The sequence below is a fragment of the Labrus bergylta genome, chromosome 17, assembly GCF_963930695.1.
Source record: "Labrus bergylta chromosome 17, fLabBer1.1, whole genome shotgun sequence".
NCBI lineage: Eukaryota > Metazoa > Chordata > Actinopteri > Labriformes > Labridae > Labrus > Labrus bergylta.
This window is the reverse complement of record NC_089211.1, coordinates 7897568-7919557: the sequence shown is the minus strand read 5'-3', so window position 1 is coordinate 7919557 and position 21990 is coordinate 7897568. Positions and strand designations below refer to the sequence as shown.

The window sequence follows — 21990 nt, the reverse complement described above, 5'->3', positions numbered from 1 at the left end:
AAGCTGTAAATGTTGTTGTTATAAGTCGATGTGATTGGTGCAGGCAGAAGGGGTAAATGTGTGTACACAAAACTTCAGGCCACCCCTGCACAAGTCAGAGCCCCAGTTGGGCTACCCCAGTCCAAAAAGACTGGACACGCCCCTGATCACTGGGGATAGAAAGGGTTAAAAAATTATTTTTCACATTGCTCCAAGCGGGCAGCTGGGTGTTCGAATCCGACCTATGGCTCCTTTCCTGTACGTCATAAAATATAAAATAAAGAAACAGCGGTGGATCTCATCTGGCTTCATGACACCTTTTCAAAAAACGATCTCATTTTGAATTTAAAATTATTCCACTCACATACTCTCTTAAATATATCTACAGCTGAGTCAATTCAATCAGTTTGAAGTGAAATGAATCTCGTCCGTTCACTCTGTCAGCTTCCCACAGTGGACTAAAGAGACCAGCTTGACTCTGGGCCAAACTCCCGAGGCCCAGTCTACTTACCCCTCTGCTCCTCTCATGGCCTACATTCAAACACACTCCGTGGTGGGTTTTTCAGGGCGCTGACATCGACTGTGTCTCCAGATGAATGAACTACAGTGCTCTAATGTGCAGCACTTATCTGAGCCTGCACAGCCTGTCAGACTGCCAGCCGTCACAAAAGACGCTGAGCTGAGAGGCTTGATGCTCCGCCAGAAGAGCCCGGCCCCTCGCCACTCAGCCTCACTGCTTTACATTCAGTCACTGTCATGGCCTACATTCAGTGTAACACACACACACACATGAACACACACACACAGCTGTAACCAAGCCCGGGGAAGCTCAACGATTTTGTTGATTGTGAAATCGAAGGTGGAGCATGCAGGGATGAAGGACTGATGGAGGTCAGAGCGGGGATTTGGAAGGGGGGGCATCTTCAGAGTCTGTGGCTCCATTAAGTCCAGCTGAGGTCTCTGAAAGGGGGGGGGGGCAGAGAGAGAGCAAAAACCTAACCCAGATAGGAGGAAGTCTATCTTAAGTCTGTCTTTAAAGCTCAAACACACTCGTCCCTCCAGGATTGCAAAGCGTCTTCTGTGATCGACGGTAACACCATTGTGAGGAACTTTAGTTGTGTTGATTTTTGACGCCCTCTGTGGACAAAACTACACCTTTAACCTCTTTCCCTTAGCATGAACGGTTTTCTCATAAAAAATAATTCACTAACATGTGTCTCTAGTCTGTCTACAAACCCCCCAATTATGAGAAAAGTCCATCCTCTCCGTCTTCTGCCTGCTCCACTTTTCAGAAAATGTGTACTCAAACAGGACGTTTGGAGATATTCCCTTCATGACATCACAAAGGGCAGTAACCCCTCCCCCAGGTGGGTGACACTCCCACAGCTAGGTGTTTGTTCTGCCCTCTGAGTCTGCCTTCTCACTGTAAACAATGGAGCGAGAAAGCCAGAGACACCCAAGACCTTCAGCCTGTTCTGAGCAGGGCAGAAATACAGGGGTTTGAGGAGCACTGAGACTTATTTAAACTGGTTGAAGAGGAGGAGGATATGTGACCTTTAAAGGATTTGATTTCATTATACCATTTAGAATGTGAAAGATAAAATATAGCATGTATAAATTAACTCTCTGTTAGGGGATTCCATGTTTATCCATAGTTTAATATCAAGCTAACTAAAGTCCATCTCATGCAGACAGTCTCTAAACCAACTAACATCATTCTGTTCATCAGCGCACATCCACTTTGCATAAATAAAACGAAGGTGACAGCACCCAGAGTTCCCATTCCATTTATTAGATATGGTTTATAAATAGACACACTCAGACACATATGTTGAAAGTATAAAAAATACAAGATTACTAGACGTTTCAGTGAGGTCTCTTCTTCGTCTCCTTTGACACGTTATTTTTATCTCGAGTGACTGACAAAAAAATGGAAAAATTCACTTTTTTTTTCTTACACAGCATAGTAGTTTTCACTTTCACAAGTCCATTCATCGAGCAAGTTACTATCATCAACGTCATGTTAAACTGAGATCAGAGCGTAGAAAACACATGCAGCCAGTAACTCTTCACTGGAACTGTACAGCACCGTCCGTCAGTCAAATATATATGTGCTTCAGGTTTCACCAAACTTTGTCTTACAAATAAAGGAGAGCTGATATCACGAGGGAAAGCGCTGAAATGGAGAACTATGGAACTATGGTCAACATGGTACTCCCAACTGGTCAAATATGGCAGCTTGGTTTGTGGTTGTACGTTTCCAAATATGACACCAGTAGCAGGGCTCCACGGTCAAGTGAGCAAAAATAATATGCAACATCCTGTTTCAAATTTGGACAAAGAGCTTGCACATGATAATGACCTTTACATGTGCAATAATAAACAGAGATGCTAACACTGCATATGGGTTGGGTGCAGTATTGCAGCGTAATTCCTCGGTTGGCTTAAATAAGTACTCATGGATGTATGCCAGTTTCTCAACCCACAATTTCTAACAGCAATCCTTAAAGAGCGTTTGAGCCTTACGTATCACATCACCTGCACTACTGAGTGTCCAGAGCTAACCGCTATCAACAAATTCTGCAGAAAAATGTAGACTGTCTGCTCAGAACTGCACTGTGGTATTGAAAGTGTCCTGGTTTACAATGTAATAGGAGTTTTATTGTCCACCCCTCACCCTGCAGCTACCATCTTATGCTTATTTAGCTTAAACCAGGAGCGTGTCAAGAGGGGGTAGCCAGGAATAGGGGCCCCTTGAAATCTGATCGGCCACCCCAAAAATCCTAAATTGTGATTGGCTATTTGCCATGTCAGAGGTAGGACTTTTTGCAAAAGGCTGACATTAGTTTTCTTTACACGTGAATGTATCATATTTTCTTTTGTTTTTACTTTAAATGTAAATAAGTACCTTGCACATTTATTTCAACATACAGACGGTGCATCGGAAAGTAATTGAAAGTCTGTCCTATTTGCAATGAAGTAACTAGTGATGTTCTAGACCAAAACACAGCGAATTAATTAAGTTAGAAAGTGTGCAGGACTTTGCGTGCTCTTTTTTAAGTAAATCCTGACTTTGAACAGACCTAAACCTTTTTTGTCATTAAAGAATTAAGCTAAGAAGATATATGTGTTGCCATTGTGTTGTGTTATAAAATAGGTATGATTGGCCAGCCCTGCTTAAGTGTGTTCCCTTGCTGGGCCACCCCAGTCAAAAAAAGTCTGGATACACCCCTGGCTTAAAATGCTGATGATTTCAGCTCTTTGATGTCGTCCCTAAACTAAATGCTTTTCACACTGTTAGCATGGCAGTGCAAGGAAGAGAAACTCTTGGTGCAAAGTTCGCTAATCCCTGGCTTACTGTAGTCCAAATATTAAAGCACTGATCCCGGAGTCTATCTTGTCATCATGGTAGCCGATTGTTTCCAGGACTCCTCCAGAGATGGCACTAGAGAGATAGTATCAGGGTCATATTTTGACATTTTTCACCATAACCAAACTGCCACATTTAACTACATGGGAGTAAGCATGGATTAGGGAAAACAGTTGATTTAATATTTACTGATTGATAAATGATCCTTCATGTCTTCGAGATATGTAGAGTCGTCTGCAAATAAAACAATTTCTCTTGGTTCGGTTTTATTCTTGGATTAATGTAAATTCCAATTTCACTGTTGGTTCTTTTAAGGCCCTGACACACCAAGGTGATAATCGACCTAGTCTTTGCGGTGTGTCTTGCTCCGTCGCTACCCGTTGGCACCCGTCTGCAGTTTTTTCGTCAGCGTTGGAGCGGTTGGTGAGAGGAATCACTGATTGGCTGTTAGCTAAACGAAGCAGTGCATGAAAAGAAAAACGGAAATGTTGAAAGCAAGTAAACAACTTCCACTTTTTATCAGACATTATTCTCGATTAGTAGAACCTTTATTATGAGTGCCTAGCAACAGCGGTGTGAAAATGGTCTTATCGTATCATAGCAACAGTTTATTTATCCGCATTCTTCTCCGTCCTCGTCCGTTTCTCCTTTTTGGAATGACAATTACAGAGTTATTTCCTCTCATGCATGCGCAAAACGTACATTATGGTTGGCCGTTGGCTGTAGTCTTTGCGGTGTGTTCTAGTGCAACTTTTTGACCAAGCCAAAAGGCAACGTGAGGCGACGCCACAGTTGGCCTTCGTCACCACTAGTTCTTTGCCGTCTGCTCGGTGTGTCAGGGCCTTAAAACTGGCAGCAAATTTGGGAGTAATAACAAACAAACAAAGAAAAGTATCTGGAGAGATGAGGCTTTGTTGCACTGAAGAAAGTATTCTGCAACCGAAGATGCAATGCAATGGGTACGGGTTAGCTAAAACCAAAGGGGACAATATAAAATCACACATGTAATAAACCTAGTGCAGCACAAATACACAACTACTGTCTTCTTCAAGCATTTATGTACCATATAGCTACTGTGCCAAACCTGGCTCACCTTGTTCTATAGACAATAACTCCTGATGCTAATTCATATATTTGTATCCGTAAATATATCTAAAAATACAACTCATCAACTTCAGTGTTATAGGAAATTGCATGATTTCTTGTTTTTTGTAGTAGATGACTCTCACTATTCACAGTGTTTATAACTGAACAGTACAGGCCGACACCTACTGTGTGGCTGGTCACTGGCACCATATCAGTATCCATTATGGACGTTGCTTTTAAGTCCGGTAGTGCTCCAGGAGTTCCAGAGTACACCGATAGACTTAAAGTGGAAAACGATAACAATCAGTACAGTTCGCCTGACAAGCAACATTAGAAGTTGTGCCTTTTTTTAAATAGTTGTTTCAAGTAGCACACCCGTCTCTTTTTCATTATTCTGTCATGATGAGGATTCATGTTGTCATCAAAACTTTAAATATTTTATCTGAATTCCAACATAGACTTTCTTAACAGATGTAATAATAAATAATATATCATTTAATATAATGTTACATCATATAGTATGTTATATATAATATATCATAAAACTGTCACAACCTCCTTCTACAGGAATGTGGTTCTTAACTCATGAAGCAACTTTGCATAGAAAGTATTTAAATAGCTAAGAAAATAACGTTTAATAGTTTCCGCCTGATATACCGTTAGTCGTGTAAAATAGTCGCGTTGTACTCACTTGGAGATGAGCTTCCTAATTTAAAGAGACTACGTTTCAAAGGTGATGTTAATAATTACAAAAAAATACCAGCATGTCGGCTAAGATCATCCCCAACAAAGGGAATGTGTCGAAAGAGTTAATGACCAGAAAACAGATAAATGACTTGTGTCGGATAAAAAAATCGTACTTGGTAAAAAGACTGAAATAAAAAAATGCACTGTACTCATTCTGCACCTGACAGGAAATATTCTGAAAAAGAATAATACTGACCAAGCACACATGAATATATTTCATTTTGATAACAAAATACTTATCTACAAATGTTTGTAATTGGATTGATATATAAATATGTGTAACAATATATATGTATTTCTATACATATATATTTACAACAAAAGGTGCACTTAAATAATGTCATCAAGGAGATGAGGGGTGCCGACCCAGTCCAAAGTCCTGGGCTCAGAGGCAGCCATTATCATGCACATAAACTGTTTACCGGTCCTCTTATCAATAGGATAAATAGTTGTGGGCGTGAACCTTCTGTTACATTCCACAAACTCACAGAGCTGCTGATACACCTGTGGGTATTCGTGGCGTAGGAAAACCCCTCGAATCCTTAACTCCCGTTGTATATTGATAAAACAGATTTCTCTGGCCTTTCTGCCTTCCTCTCCCTCTTTGTCAATATCTGCTGTTCCTGGAGGTGGCGTGAGGATCAGTGTTTCCATGTCACTCTCTTTCTTGTGAACCTTCCTCTCTGGACTGAAGGAAGCCAGTGCCACCTTTGCATATTTTCTCACAGTTGGAGCTTGGTTCCTTGGCGATGGTCCGTCGGGCAGTTGGTCACCGACAGCAATAGATACATTCAAGATGAAACATTCATTTGGGTCGTACTCTTTACCAGCTTCCTGCAGCTCCTTACAGTACTCTCCCAGGTTGTCCCTGAAGCCTTCGAGCTCCCGGAGGGACAGGTATGTAGGCGACATAGGTAGACTATCCAGGCCATACTGCAGGAAGCTACTGGATGACGAAGGGTTTGGAAATCCAAGGAAGAGAACTCCTCTGCCTCGAGAAAGGTAGCCAACTTTGGCAATACGGGAGAAGGCTTTGTGGACTTCAACAGTCTCCCGGCAGTGTTTGATGATGTGACGGCATGTGCTGCCAATTCTTCCATACAGGCAGCTTTCTTTGTGAATGTCCCAGTCCTCCCTGCGACAGTTACGAGAGCAGTAGTAGGTGTAGCAGCTGTGGCAGGATTTAAAGTATAGGCAAGCATTGAAAAGGGTCTCTGTCCTCCGGCATTTGTTGTTGGAGCACATCATTGTATCGTCCTCATCTGGGCTCTGATCTGGGGAGCACTCATCTGCACTCTTCATGGCATCACTGGCTGCGTCCATGTCTCGGAAAGTATCAGGGTTTATCCTTATTGAAGTTGGCTGTTTGTCCAGAGGAGGTGGTTCATCTGTACCTGCCCTTGAGCTCTTTCTTGACAGGGATACTGCTTCTTCTTCATCAATTAACTTCTTTAGTTGATCCAAAATGTCCTCACTTGCCCGTCTACTGGGCGGCTTGTAATCAGTCACCAGATCTGCCAAAAGCTCATCAAGTTGTTCAAGGCTTTGCTGTAGTGAGGCGTTGTCATGTGTCTTCTCTTTGGTTGAGCTTTGGAAGTCATGTTGAGATGGTTCAGGACCCTCAGTGCTTCTGGAGTCAAGAACGTCCCAACTGGCAGATCGTCCGTCAGCCTTGTTAAGTTTCCCTGGCCGCATGTCATTATCAGTGATTGTTATCTCAGGAGTTACAAACCAGAGTTTACTAGTAGGGCTCTTTGCTGCCTCTGTCGGGCTTTTGTCAATTAAAGAGTTATCAGACATAGATAAAGCTGCGTAGCGTCTTGGTGAACTGGAGAGATTGACTACCACCGGTTGTGGTTTGTCACTTTTGGCTCCTGCAGGCTTCCTGGACTCAAGAAGATCGTCATAGCTCTGACCGCGCTGAACAGGAAGAGGTTGCTCTCTTTCTACACGAGAGTTTAAAATATTGTCCCAGGACCTGGAGTAGGACTTGGACTCTGCGGCAATTCTTTGAGGTTCTACACATGGACTGGCATACCAGGATGTTGAGACAGGGTCCTGACGGACTCTAGTTGGAGTGCCTTGAGATACATAAGAGGCAGGATTGGTGGAATAACCGGATGCTTCTGAGCCATACCAGTCATCTGATTGTGGCTGAACGACTCTAGCATGTCTCCGGCCCTCTGTGTAATAAGCCCTTGCTGGAATATGATGCTCTGGGGGCATTGCATACATGTCGCTGGAATAATAAAACCTTGGCGGAGCAGTTTGGACTTGATAAGACCTTGGATCATCCCCATAAAATATCCTTGCTGGAGGTGTCTGTATGATGTATGGCCCTGGCTCACTGGCTGCATAGGGTTTGGGATAACCTGTCTGCACAGAGTAAGGATATGTCTCCACCTCAGGATAATAAGGTCTTGTAGCTACAGCATGCACCATTCGAGTCCTTGGATCTTGAACATATTGCACTTTTGGCGTATATGCTTGTCCTGGTGTGTAACGTTCATCATGAATGTAAGAACTTGGCTGAGGAGGAGCAGTGGTCACATATCTCCCCGGGTCATCTGCATAAAAGAACTTGGTTGGCACATTAGGACTGGAATGAGCTCTGCGTTCCCGACCATAGTAATCACCTGATGAAGGCATTCTTTGCAAGGGGATCTCCATGGGTTGTAAGTAACTATTTGGCATGCTGCGGGAATATTGGTAAGCTTGCCTACTCTCTGTACCTAAAGAATCAGTGGGAGTTGGTGTTCGAGAGTAGGAGAAGTGGCGTGGCACTGTCAGACTCCTACTCCCCCCACTGTGATGTCTCTGCCAGGGTATATCCACATGAGGTGTAGCCTGTTTATGTCTTGAATGAAGTAGCGCTGCATCATCAGGTTTGATGTCTACCCTGCATCTGACATGAGGACTAGTTGCTGGTTTATCCAGCCCCCCATCCTCTGAATGATCAGCAGTATAGTGAGATGAATATTTACTGCTGTCTCCGATTTGAGGCTGCAACTTAATAGGATGGACTTCATGCATATGAGCCCTTGTTGCCGCATAGGATGATTCCCTACGCGGTGATACTTCCGGTCTCCAGCGAGAGTCTCTTGAAGCCCTTTGGGACTCCCTTCCTTTCCTCCCTGAAGAAGAAGACCCTTCAAAAGACACAGGAGTTAGACTTGTCTGGACCCGAGGGGCACTTTTTGACCTGGTCCTTCTTTTTTGTTCTGGGACAACTACCTCACTGGGCATTTCTGCAGCCATCGGTTGAGGAGTTAACCTATGGCTGAAAATATCCGGTGCAGAGAAACGATATCTCTGCTGACGGCCCAAGGCATTCCAGGCAACATCTGGGTTGGCCGCATGCCTATCGGCCTTCCTGTATGGGGAATCCATTGAGTATTTGTTGGATTTTGGGTACTCCAATGACCTATAGTCAAAGGTACGGCAGTGCCTCTTATTAAATTTGCTCTTTCTGTCCTCCAGTTTGCTGTAATTTCTGGAATCACATTGTTTGGAGGGTTGCAAGGACTTGTAGTGTGAAGAAATGGGGACCACTTTTATATCTTGATGCACAGTTGATACCAGTATGTCAGGCGGGTCTGTGCGTGTCATCTTAAAGAGACTCCTCTAGTTTTCTCCATTAAGTTGCTTCAATGTTGATGTGGCCTGGAGGGATACAGAGAGAATATCAGTCAGTGACATTTATCCAATACAAAATAATAACATCAATATAATAATATGCAACTTTTGCATAATTATTACGAAATGTAAATGTTCATGATTTTTGCAACATATTAAACTGGCAGGTTTGTTTTTGGAACTAAAAATGCTTTCTTCCAAAATCAGTCCAAAGATTTTTTTAATGAGATTACCCTCCATGTGGAAACATGCTGACAGGTTGTCTGTTTTCTAATTGAGACCATGGTAGGTTGGTTATAGAATTTGGTATGCCATGTTTCTCTCTCTCCCCAAACTAGGAACCATAGCAGGAACTTGTTGCATTTTCAATGAAAGGACCAGGTTCCTAATTTAGTTTCAGGGACAATATTTTATACCCCCAAAAGACCCTGCTCTGCAGCTAGAACTTTCTAAAGTATAGAAACTTTTGGTAGAAGGTCTTGCAGCACTATATATTGTATGTTCTCATTTATACAACATCAACCTTGTTGTATTCATAAATAACTTTTGATATCAGCCGTCCATTTAAAGAATGTCAATTGAATAATTTTCCAAATATTTTTCAGTCTTTGGACTTGGTCGAGACTGCGGACAACAAAAGACGACCTTTCGTTTTTTGGTACTTTGGGTGATAATACAACTACTGTAATCCATCTATAGTTTCCTATAGCTTATAAACCCATCCCCAATACCTTAGCAATATTAATGTACTGAGATGGTTGGAGGTTATATTTTTGAAAAAACTCATCACTTAAACTAGTTTGCCTAGTTAGAATTGGGGGATCTACGCAATCTGTTTCCAGAGACTCACATTCAGAGCTTCCAAAGATTCACAGCTTTATCACTTACAAACACACTGAATTATCCTGGGGTTATTCAACTTTGAAGGTAAGAATGAAACATCTATTCTGAGATGCATCTCATATTTTTCTGTCGTCTCAGAAATAAGACATTCATTTGAAGGCTATAAAAAGTTCCTCTGATGAGGTTTGACTTCGTACTGTCTGCAATAATTGCAGTGGCATCAAAACGGCCAAATATAAATACATGAGCTAATCTGAATGATGACATCAAGCAATAATAAGCATTGTGTTGGCTCTTATAGCCAGTTCAAATGTTTCAAATGTTCAAGATATTTATCCCCTAAATTTCAACATTGCAACAAAACAAGTAAACTTCTTCTGCAACCCAATGGAAGTTACAGGCCAACAGCTAACCACTAAAAATCAAGTCACGTAAATGATGATTGATTGGTGCTGATTGGCTTTCACAAATAGTGTTAGAAGAATGACACGCCTCATTGAAAAAAAATAATCTTGTGTGTTGGGAATTTGCATCTTTCATGTCTTTGGGGTTGCCCATTTGGAAGCAACTTTTACCAGAGGTGTTGGTAGGTTGGGTGCTGCCTACACACCTGCCCCCAATACATTTCACACCCGATGGAGAGTTACCTGCACTAAGTGGCACTGTTTCTTTTTTTAAATGTTGATGGTTTAAAATTTTAGTCATTATTAAAAAAAGTCTCACTCTTTCTATACAATAAATTAGATAGTATTATGTTGAGCAGAGGAACAACAAAATACAGTAAACAGCTTTTAATTGGTAAAAGTCACTCGGGAATTGTAGCTTGGTGACTGATAAATTATGCCGTTTGTTTCCTCTGATCTCACTGACTGCATTCCCCATCTGCATGAATTTAACATATCATTTCAAAAGCAAGCAGATGAAAAGTGACAGGCAGTGTGCATGTCTTGGAGATGCAGCTGAGTGGTGAGATTTGTCATGAACAGCCAGAGGAGAGAAGAAACCGGCTGATTCTGAAGCAGAGAAAACTCATTAAGAAATGTCATTTCAAGGCGTTTACTCATGCTGTATTAATTCAGCAAAAGAAAAATCCAGGCGCATGTTACTCATAAAATTATAATGTGTATTCATTGAAAGGTTTGTAAAGTGACTGCAGAGGAGTAAAAGAGAGGGATCACAGATAATTCAAATTCTGCTGTAATGATAATTAAAAAGTACAAGCTGCTGAAACCTGTTTGCGACCACCTCGGGACAGGGAGCTGACCCAGATCGAGCAACTGGTCGAGCAGATGCTAAGACAGCAGCAGATGGAGGATGATTATGGTGTAGACATGGCTGATGTCTCCCTAACATCCTGTGGCAATTGCAGCCAAAGAACATTTGTAAATATCATTTTGAAAAACCCAGAACAGTCAAAAGTTCAGTTGAGGTTCAGGGAAATTCAGATGATTTTAAGTGACTTCAAAAAGTCAAAGTGCGGATGTGTCGGTTGCCTAGTGGTTAGTATACGCGCCCATGTACAGAGGCTATAGTCCGCCAAGCGTGCAGCTCGGGTTTTGGAATCCGACCTGTGGCTCATTTCCTGCATGTTTAACCCCCTATCTCTAAAATCAAGCACAGAAAGCCCCCTAATAAACCTACACCCTTTTATAAACAGGTTTTTTAAATAAGCGGTCAGTCATCAGCCAATGGTTTATATTTCCGGCATAATCCAACAAACACCTGCCCACTGAAAATACCTGATAAAAGCAGCTCACGTTAGCAGCTTCCAGTCCATTCAAATCATGAATTGGTGTGTCAGGATTTTATTTTTAGGTCATATCACCGAGCGCTACATAAACAAAACTAATTTATCCCCCCAGAAATCCATCAGTTCCCCCATTACCCTGTAACTAATAATATTTGATATGCATGCAGGGGACATATCAACTATTTCACCATCATGGCAATAAGGAGATTGAGAGGCAATTTCAAAGACTAGTATAATTTCACTTTGAAGGTTGGCTGTGATTGGCTCAAGTCTTACCCTCCCAAATGTCTGCATGCAGAAAGTGTTACTCTGCTTTCACACTCTGTCTGTCAGCTCTCCTACAAACACCCTGAGGGAGCTTCTGAGGCTTTACACATGACATCACTGACAGCGACTTAATCCCTGTGCTTATAGTAATGTATGTTTTTTCCATTTATGGTTATATAGGTCGAGTTACTCTCTAGTTTATAACACCTGGAATCTAAAACTGAAGGGCTGCTCAAGCCTCAAACTGGTCCCTCGTAGTGAAAGACGATGGGGGTAATGGATGTCACGTCTCCGAGGATGTGCAGAAGTGTTACTTCTGGTCAGTGAGCACTGAGCTCTGTTTTTACGGTGCATTGTGGGTATTTTCTATTGAGCAAAGCTCTCACCGCAACACTGCACCATTGGCAATAAACACCGTAGAAAATGTCTGACTCCCTGGCAAAACTAATTCATCGCCTCGAAACGTCCCCTCCCCCAACATCAGTGTTCAAGACTACACCATGACGGCCCCATTTGTTACCACGTTGTGTTTTATCGTCTTACTTTGCATTTTGACTCGTGCAGTCCCCACGCTGCATGTTAAATGTGTTTAAACAGCCAAGTCTGTCTGGGTCTGTTTCTGAGTTGAGTATCAGCCAAGTAAAGGGAATCGTAGAGCGGTTCAACGGCCAGAAAAGTGATGCTGTTGTTTTTATTCTTGCTGCCTACAATGAAAGTTGAGCCTCTGTGACTGACAACTAAAAGAAGACTTTCAATCAAAATATTTAAGTTGCAATAATGAAGGATCAATCAGTAAGATGTGTAGAGAGTGAAATGGTAAAGTGATCTTACTATATGATCAGACATTAAGGAAACATGCTATGTTGAAGTGCTGGCTTCTCTGACAACAATGCAGCAGCCAGTATGTCCTCCTTCTAACTTTAGATTCTGGTCCTGAATGATCTGGATTTGTTTGGACCAGAGAAGGTAGGCGGTTTTAAGACACCCCCACACAGCCGTTTTGGACGCCCCTCGGTTTGTCAGATATGAGAGCAGTTATCAGGTCAACAGGTGTTGCAGTGATGGAAGCGGGCAAGAGAAGTGGTTCAGATAGAAGTGATTGTACCCGACCTAAAAAGCCTCTGCACAATTTTGTTTTGTTATTTTGATAAATTGTTCATTTCAGTGTTCCCAGAAGGACAGAAATCCTGATCAGAGTGGTTGGGGATTTTCCGTCCAATTTCAACCCATTTTATTCTTTATTGAAAATCAGAAGTTCAGCGCCTTATTGGCTGTGTGATGTTAACAAGAAGGTTAAGAGACACAGTAAAGGGAGCAGTTTCAAACATTTACCACAGAAGAAGAAAACAAACAGTACATGTGCTCATACTCAGGCTGTGCAGCTCTGACTCAGAGGCAGAAACACTGAGTGTTGACGTAATGACTCAAACCCGTCGGGAGCCGAAGTTTAAAAGAATCTGGTGGCTGTACGTCATGAGCAGCAGAACTTACAGAGAGCTGTGAGAATGGATCCAACTTGATCCATTCATTTTTGTGTTGGTGACAGTGATAAGCCGTCCCTTGAAATTCAATCATGTTAGCAGCTATATACGGATGCTCCTTGGAAATATCCGCTGCTATGTGTGTGAATGTACAAATCGTGTGACAGAAGCAGAATCCAGTTTATATCTGGTCTAGACTTTCACCTCTGCAACATCCCCAAAATCAGACATATCTTGTCCTAAATTGATGCAGAAAAACAAATTATGTGGCTTAATTTGTACTTCTAGGTTGGAAGTACATATTGCACGCCATGCACACAGCGATACACACACTCACATGGCAGCAACACACACACACACACACACACACAAATTAATCTTTCATATGAGGCAAAGACTGCGGACTGAAGTGAGATCAGAGGTGTGACCACGGGGTGGCATGGGCCCCCCTTGAAATTTGAATAGCCACCCCAAGTGCCACCCCAAAATCCCAAACTAAGTTAAAATAAAGTATTCTGGTGGTGTTGCAAAACGCTGCTTAGTTCTCTCAGTTGTAAATAAATGCTGTGCACATCTATTACTAATTTCTTGCACACTGCCTACCTTGCAAAGCATTTATTAGCTATATTTGGGTATCAAAACATGGCCAATAAATGTATTTTTGCAAAGTAAACAGCGTGCAAGAGTTTGCATGCAGTTTTCTAAGAACTTGAAATTGTGACTTGTACATCTTTTTTTTGAGTCCTCAAAGAAATAAGATAAGAAGATGCATATGTTGCAAAATTGTGAGGCTTACAAGTACAGTTCATTAATGGGGAAAGAAGACGGGTTTAATATATTCAATTAATTTGTGTGTTTGCAGAAACTTCATGCTACCTCAAAGTCAGTGGCTCAGGTGGGCCATCTCATTTAAAAAGTCTGGACACGCCCCTGAGTGTGATCATTGACAAATGGAGAGTTATCATGCTAGGTTTATCTGTTATCATTTCAATAAACAGATACTATTACATGATAAGGGTCATCGACTGAGGCTAATTGACGGTTTGGTCAACATTCAGGATGCCAAACTTTTCAGAATCAATGTAATGTTTGCAGAAGGACGTACCTAAACAGTGAAGCACTGAAAGCAAACCAAGTGTACAAAGACAACAGAGTGCATGTTGTAAAGTGAAATAATACTTGTAGGCAATAAGGCAGGAAGCGGTGTGTAAATCATGCAATGCTTGCAAAGCGTATCTAAAGACCTTACAACCTTTTCAAACAGCTGTTGTACAATAATGCGTGCAAAAAGAATAGTGAGCAACAAGGTCAGAGCAGGGGAGAAAAGGACGATGTCTTCCACTGTGTCGCTCCCAGCAGGAATTAGGTTATGTGTCATTCTGCCTCTCTGCTGCTGATACAGCTAGCAGGGGGAGTCAGGCGAATAACTATACTGTGTCAAAGAGAGAGGCAGTGATACTTAGCAAAATGCTAAGAAAGGGTAGCTAGCTCCATTAAAGCTCAGCGAGCGAGCTGAGCTTTGTGAGTGCTCCGTGACCCACAGCGCTGCGGATAAAGAAGCTGTTAGTCGAGGGTCAGATAATTTGGGCCTTTCAAGCCTGAGAGGATATGAAACTGTCGTATTCAGGTCCCTTTAAACCGGGCCAGGAGAGTGAGAGGTAGCCTCAGTGCTGGCCTTAAATCTCACCCACATGAGAACAGAGTGATGCTGGCTTTGTCACCGCAGGAACAAGATACTGAACAACATTGTTCTAGTTTTAAAAATTGAAGGTGTGAGTTATTTGTGAAACTTTGGTGCATGAAGTAAGTCAAACAAGTAGAAGGCAGCACAGGAACAAAAGGTTATGTGTAAACGTAACAAATGTACTTGATAATCACCATTAGTTCTGTTCATTCTGGGTGCACATGCATGTCTATTAAACCCTAACGAATAGGGCTTTCACACTTGCAGAAAACTCCTGAAAAACTCCAGATATTTGCCGGAGGAGCTGCATGTGTGAACGCAAACATCCAATTTTTACCCTCGGACTTCACCCAGACTTTCTCCTCCAGCCTCCTAGTATTTTTTCCACATTAAGTCTAAGTGAGCTGATGTGAGCATAGTCTGATATTCTCTGTGCAGATGATATTTTCAGGAGCGCAGATCTGAAAACGGCTCAACCATGAGCCAGTCATGAGCTGAAGACTAACAGAAATGTGCTGCATGTTTAATTTGGTCTAAGTACCGGAGTTTTCATGTTAAAAATAAGTATTTCTATTAGTGCTTTCACACACAAACTCAGATAAACGTCCTGAGATGTTCATGGTGAGCTGCATGTTAGAACGCAAATCCTTCACTCCGACTTTAACCAGGATTTAAAAAAAAAAAAAAAACCTCTGTACATGGGACACTTAACCGCTAGGCTATCCAGCGCCCCTTAACTTTCAGAGTTAGATCTGTAAATGTATCCACTAACCTTGTTTTTTTTGCACCGGCTGTGCCAATATTCTACATCAGACTAACGCAGTTCATCACTCTGAGCTGAGTACACCCTCGGTGTCCGCTCTATTTTGTCGCTGTGAAAACAACATTTGGAACCAAGCAGCGCTCATCGTTATCACTTATCCTTCTTCAGCCAATCAAAATCAAGAAAGAGTCTTACAAACGATACCATATCAACTTTGTCCACAACAACTCCTAAGTGAGTGACACGCCTCCTTGCACACAAGATGGTGAGTTTTAAGTAATATTTATGGTCTTGGTCTTGACTCGGTCTGGAAGCACTCTGGTCTCGGGTATGTCTTGGTCTCAGTTTGTGTGGCCTTGACTAAAACACTATAGGTTGTTTCAACTTAAATAAATTCTGGATATTGTCTCATAATTCGACTCCATGTTCTCTTTTAACGTCCTAAAGTCTTGTATGTCCAGAAACATTCCTCACATGTCCGAGGGAAAGAAAAGGTTCTGAATTCTCTCTGTGTCAGAGTCTCCCCATCAGTGCTGGTGCTCCATCTGTTAGCTTTCAGCTCCTGATTCCTCTGAGTATCCTCACTCGCCTCCTGACTGAAGTGTGCCATTACATGTGAGCGGACGAGCTGACTCTTCAGCTCTATAAGCGCTGCTTCCTGCTCCGTTTCCCGCATCCATTTGCAGAGTTGCCTCCTGAGTCTCGTCAGTGTTTCTGATGTACGAGGCTCAGCGGGGATAAATCTGCAGCCCCGAGACCCTTCAGCTGCATTTCTTATACGACCTGTACTCTCTAATACAGCCTGTCGTTCTGCTGCTCTGATGCTAATTTACACATAAAATACATTCTGGACCAAAGGTCAGTGTGGAGGAATGACGAGTCAGCTGTTCTTCTTCTGATCATCAGAGCGTGCACGATCAACCTGAACAATGAAACTCTGTCATCATGAAGAACAACGAGCTGCCAACGGTCCCCACTGAAGAATTAGCAGGAATGTATTCATGCATGAAAGGACGAATGTGCGGCACATAAATATATCATAAATCCAGTCTATCCTGTGTAAAAGTCTCTCTGAGTCATGACTGTCTACAATGAGTGAGAAGCTTGAGTCCCGCTGGCTGTGTTGTTGTCAGAGCCGTGTTTACATGGACAGGACGGCCGGCTCCTCCCCTTGTGTATAAAAGCCGTTTTAGTCAAGGACTAGAGAGAAGATGAAGAACATACTCACTGATTATTTGGATGTTAGTAAGAGTTTTTAGATCACGCTCATTCTGTGTCAGTTTACATGCAATGTGAAGCTACGAGCTAACTAAAGAGCGCTAACATTAGCATGCTAACACAACAATGCAGGACACAAGTGATTCCAGCTCGAGCTGAGGACGTTTTGTCCACTGCTCGCTGTTTGAGAGGAGTTGGAGGTGTGTCTCTGGAGGAGAGCAGAGGCAGGAAGTTTGACAGGAAGTTTGTTTTGGTTTCATGCTGGAGCTCAAGGGCGACATCTACTGGATCAAAAAGTTGCACATTTGTTGCACAAAGTTGGCAACTTTCTATCAAATATCAAAATTCTGTACTATAATTTAAATGTAGGTGAACACATAAATAAACAGATTGCTCCTGTATTTAGTCATCGATGAGAAACTGGAAATCTTTGCATAATTATCATTCAGTTCTACATTCATAAGTTTATTCTCTTTCTTGAATGAAATCTAATGAATACACTCTCGCACATCTCGTCACCTGTGCAGGTTTCCACTGGTTTTCTTTGGTCCTCTGGGGGTAATTCTGCCTGACATTAAACACGATCTTAGCTTACAGCTAACACAATGAGCGCGTGCAACCTTTCATGACAGAGATCAGAACAATTAACTCATCTGATGATCAGAGGAGAGCCGACAGCTGGAAGGAAACAAGTTTAACTCAATCTGAAACTCTCTTAATCTCATTGCTCGCCTCAGTTTTTTTAAATCTTCATTTTGGAGCTGCTGATTATCGTCTGTGGCTCTTAATGAATATCTGTCAGCAGAACGAACGACGACGTCTTGACCTGTTTGTGTCATAAAAGTGTTCAGAGTCAGAGACTTGAGCTCCGTCTGCAGGCACGCTCTACGACATCACCAACGTCTATATCTCATTATGATGATGAAGCTTCTGTTTGTGAGATCTCATAATTATGAGATCTTAATCTCACTGTAGCAGCTGCAGCATGCGTGTGTTGGATTATTAAACATATGAATCAGATTTCTGTGGCGGAAGTTGGAAAACCCTGTTGTTCTTGTTTTTGGTTATTTTGTGCAGAGGTTTTAAAAATATTCATGTTTTCAGTTTCTGCACTTAAAAAGGGAATCATGAATACCTGTGAGGCAGCAGAACTTTTGGTTTGAGTTAGAAAATAGTTTAGACTATAAATAGACTGTAAATATTACTGGATGAAGCCTGAGTGACGTCACCCATCTGTTCCTGCAGGGGGCGCTGGAGTCCCATCGATGGTGGTCTCCATGCTGGAAATGCTGTCTCAGTCTAACTTTCAGTCAACCTAACGACAGACTGAGAGCTGGAGCTGAGGCGGGTTTTAAACCTCCTGACAAACCGTTACACCGCGCCCTCCTGTCAATCATGTCAGCTACACGCCTTATTGTGAATAACTCTTATCCTTCATCAAATCAAAACTGATGAGTCATCAAAACATTCACCCCCCCGTACAGTGTGTGTCGATCGAGACATGAGCTCATCACACCTGTTTGTTTTTTGAACCAGGCTGTAAACATGTTAATCTCTGCTATAAAAACAGGCTTTTTAGAATGGGTGTGTATGTGACTTCTTGTGTTCCTGGAGCCAGCCTCTAGTGGACACTCCAGGTACTGCAGGATTTTGCACTTAATTTTTCAAGACAGGAGGTTGCCGCTTGGTTTTTTCTTCCTTTAGATCATCAACACACAGATAGTAATGGTTATACGTCAGATTTTCCCGCTCCTTAAAGGTCGTTTAGCTCGTTGTTTGTTGCCTTCGGTGCGTGCTGTTCTTTTCCATCCCTGCATGTTGTAGTCTGTGCTTCTGTTCCTGATCGACTCTGACATGTGCGCCTCTTTTCCTGTCACGTGTGCCCCTTCATGTACCACCACCATCATGTGCATCTAATGACCATCACCCAGCTTCCAGAATAGCAAGAAAAATCCAAACCAAAAAAATCAAAGGTTCATGACGATCACCAGAAATGAGTCATAAAGGGAGACGAACATTCAAGTCCTGCATCAGAGGTGTGAGAGTTGGAAGCTGTCCCCTGCTCTGAGTCAGCAGCACAGAAAGCGTTCGTCAGGCTCAGATAATCCAACCGACGCTGCCGTGTAGAAATATTCATTGAAGACATTTCAAATCAAGACCACCACTGACCGGCTATTTGTCCACATCATTACTGAGATTAGAAGGAAAACGCCTCTTTCTAAAAGAACAAATAACTTTAATTCCTCCATAGTTTGATTTTTATCCCCCGGTTACGATCACAACCTTCCCGGTGTTAAGTAAGTGACACGCCCCCAAAAACAAGATGATGATTAGTCTGTGATATTTATGGTCTTGGTCTTGACAAAGTCTCAGTCCCTAAATATCTTGGTCTTGTCTCGGTCTCGGATCACTCTGGTCTCTGGTACGTCTTGGTCTTGACTACAACACTAGCTCAAGGTTTCTGTCTCTTAAAGGAAGTTTTTCCTCTCCACTGTAACTTTGCTAAATGTTGCTTAGAGTTCATGATGGATTAACGTTTGGTCTTTGTAGATAATATAACAAAGTATGGTCATTTACCTGCTCTTATATTATCAATAAAATTGAACAGAAATAAAACTGGAGGATTGAAAAAGTAACCTGCACTTCTCTTTAGTTCTCTTAGTGGTCCCTCATTTGGTCCCTCCCTATTAAAGAAAAAAATATATCTTTGCATCCATTCAATTAATGGGGGCAATAAATGTAAAATGAGGGTGCTGTGCAACCTTTTGCCCCCTCTTATAACCGGTCCTGACTTCAGGGTTCATCAAAAGTACAGATGAGGCCGAGACACTAGCGGAACACCTGAGGCTGCAGGTGTCACATACCCGGGAGCACCCAGACCCTCTGTAGGGAGTCACCGAGGGGGGAGGGGAGGGTGTGAACTATGGGAGCTCCAAGGGAATTGGGATTTTCCCAAAAATCTGATTCAACAATTTAATCGATTATTACCCTTATGAAAACATTTGTTACAAACTGGAGCAATAAAGAGTGATAGATAAACATGTGATATCTGATCACAGACATGAACAGACTCAGAGCGAACACACCCCACCTGTCTCTGACATGACCCTGGTTTTTACTGCTAGCTTTTTTAAACTTTGGAGAATATAGAATAGAAACAGCAATAAAAGCTGAGCACTGACGATTAAAGAAGATCAGGCTGCACAGAGGGGTTGAGTTGTGTTTCCCCTCTGCTGCAGTTTCCTCTCTCCATCACTCATCTTGTCTTCAGAGACGAGAACTCAGTTTTGGCCGCTTGGGTGCTGCAGAGCTGCTCACTATTAGTGTCACTGTGTTGCACAATCATGCTGCTGAAAATAAATGTTTGCTTATTTTGTAAGGTCAAAAATGAGGATTAATATCAGAAGAAAAACTGGGGTAACATTACAAATACAATGTCAGAGTTTTCTGATGGATACAGTCAAACAAATGTTTCATTTACGGATCAAATGATCAGTAATGAGGATGTCTGTGGGAAGGTGAGTGTGAGGTTCTGAAATCGGTTTTAATTCAGCTATGAGGTTAATTAATGCAAGGTTATGATGCTCTAAGTGTATGTATGTGCACACTGTGTGGCCTCTGCACACCTCTGCAGCAGCTGGCTAAGCTAACCTGCCGGTCCTCTCCTTCTCCTCACGACAGAACCAGAACCACCCATGCACCGTCCGCCCCGCTGCACCGGCGCAGAGCTGAGGGCCTCTTTCAGCCTCCACGACATGAACTTGGGTCGAACAGAAACGCACCAAAGCGAACAAACGTCGCATTGAGGCGCAGAGCTAGCAAACGCTGCGTAGTAGCATCTCCTGTCTGCAGCTGCATGAAGAGGAGCTGCTGCCCGGAGCCTCGGTCCTGCTGATGATGTCAGTGTTCGAGCACGGGGACACATTAGTCCAACATGAGCCGGCAGGGACGTGACTGCAGCGGACTCTGATGTGTGCAGAACATGCAGGCGCACACACACACACACACACACATACATACACACGACGACGCACTTTGCACGAACTGCATCATTTCATACGTTGAGATGTGTGCACAGATTAGAAAAACTGATGCACGATGTCGAGAGCGTAATGTTTGATCGATTCTGTCAAATTAAAGACACATAATGAGGTGGGACAGTCCAGCTCGACGGCTGCAGGGAGCGGATCTGTGTGTCCCCGCAGCCGTGCAAAGAGCTCCACAACACGGTGCTGCAAATCAGGAAAAAGCTGCATGTCTTACCGCATCAGTCCGGGCTCCCTGGCTCTGCTCATCCATCTTTTCACCAGGATGATCCGAGGCAGAACGAGAGTGGTTTCCCAATGACGACATCGGACATGTGCAAAAGGTAAAGCTGCAATATCCGCCTTATTGGTCACACTCTCCTCCTCCCGAAGCGAGAGAGCGTAGTTGGTGGATTGCTGCGCAACCTCGCTGCACCATCCACAGCTACCACAGCCCTCTCTCCCTCTCCTCTCCCTCTCCCCTCTCACTCTCTCCCCTCTCACTCTCTCCCTCTCTCAGCCTGCAGCACTGACAGAAGCACGCGCGCTTTAAACCTCCGCCAAGGAGTCCGCCTGAGCACCTCCTCCTCCATCTGTCTGCCTCAGACGAACATATTTTCATAAAGGAAATCTGTTGTGCACATTAATGCTCCCAGCAGGAGGCTGCCCAGGATTACAGACATCATCATCCCCACGATCACCATCATCATCACCATCATCACCTTCATCACCTTGATCACCACCACCATCATCACCATCATCATCACCATCACCATCATCACCGTCATCACCTTCATCACCACCATCACCATCATCACCATCACCATCATCACCACCATCACCATCATCACCGTCATCACCTTCATCATCACCACCATCACCACCATCACCATCATCACCATCACTATCATCATCACATCATCATCACCATCACCATCATCATCATCACCATCATCATCATCATCACCATCATCATCACCATCATCATCATCATCATCACCATCATCACCATCATCACCATCACCACCATCATCATCATCATCACCATCATCATCGCATCATCACCACCATCACCATCATCACCATCATCATCACCATCATCATCATCATCACCATCATCATCACCATCATCATCATCACC

At 42.9% G+C, this 21990-nt stretch overlaps 2 protein-coding genes and 1 long non-coding RNA gene across 3 annotated transcripts in view; 2 read left to right on the top strand and 1 right to left on the bottom strand.

Moving 5' to 3' along the window:
• The window catches only part of LOC136183162 (uncharacterized), a 254481-nt gene that overhangs the window by 141986 nt on the left and 90505 nt on the right, over positions 1-21990 (top strand). The window lies entirely within an intron of this gene.
• ajm1 (apical junction component 1 homolog) lies at positions 1751-21275 on the bottom strand. The gene is made up of 2 exons (XM_020649411.2): positions 21088-21275; positions 1751-8845 (listed from the first exon to the last, which is right to left on the bottom strand). The coding sequence occupies exon 2, from the start codon at positions 8789-8791 to the stop codon at positions 5513-5515; it is 3279 nt and encodes a 1092-aa protein (XP_020505067.1). The 5' UTR covers positions 8792-8845; positions 21088-21275; the 3' UTR covers positions 1751-5512.
• minar2 (membrane integral NOTCH2 associated receptor 2) overlaps positions 20662-21990 on the top strand; it is an 8265-nt gene continuing 6936 nt past the window's right edge. The window contains exon 1 of the mRNA XM_065965413.1: positions 20662-21193. The gene's annotated coding sequence lies outside the window, so the exon portion shown is untranslated. The remainder of the gene's footprint in view (positions 21194-21990) is intronic.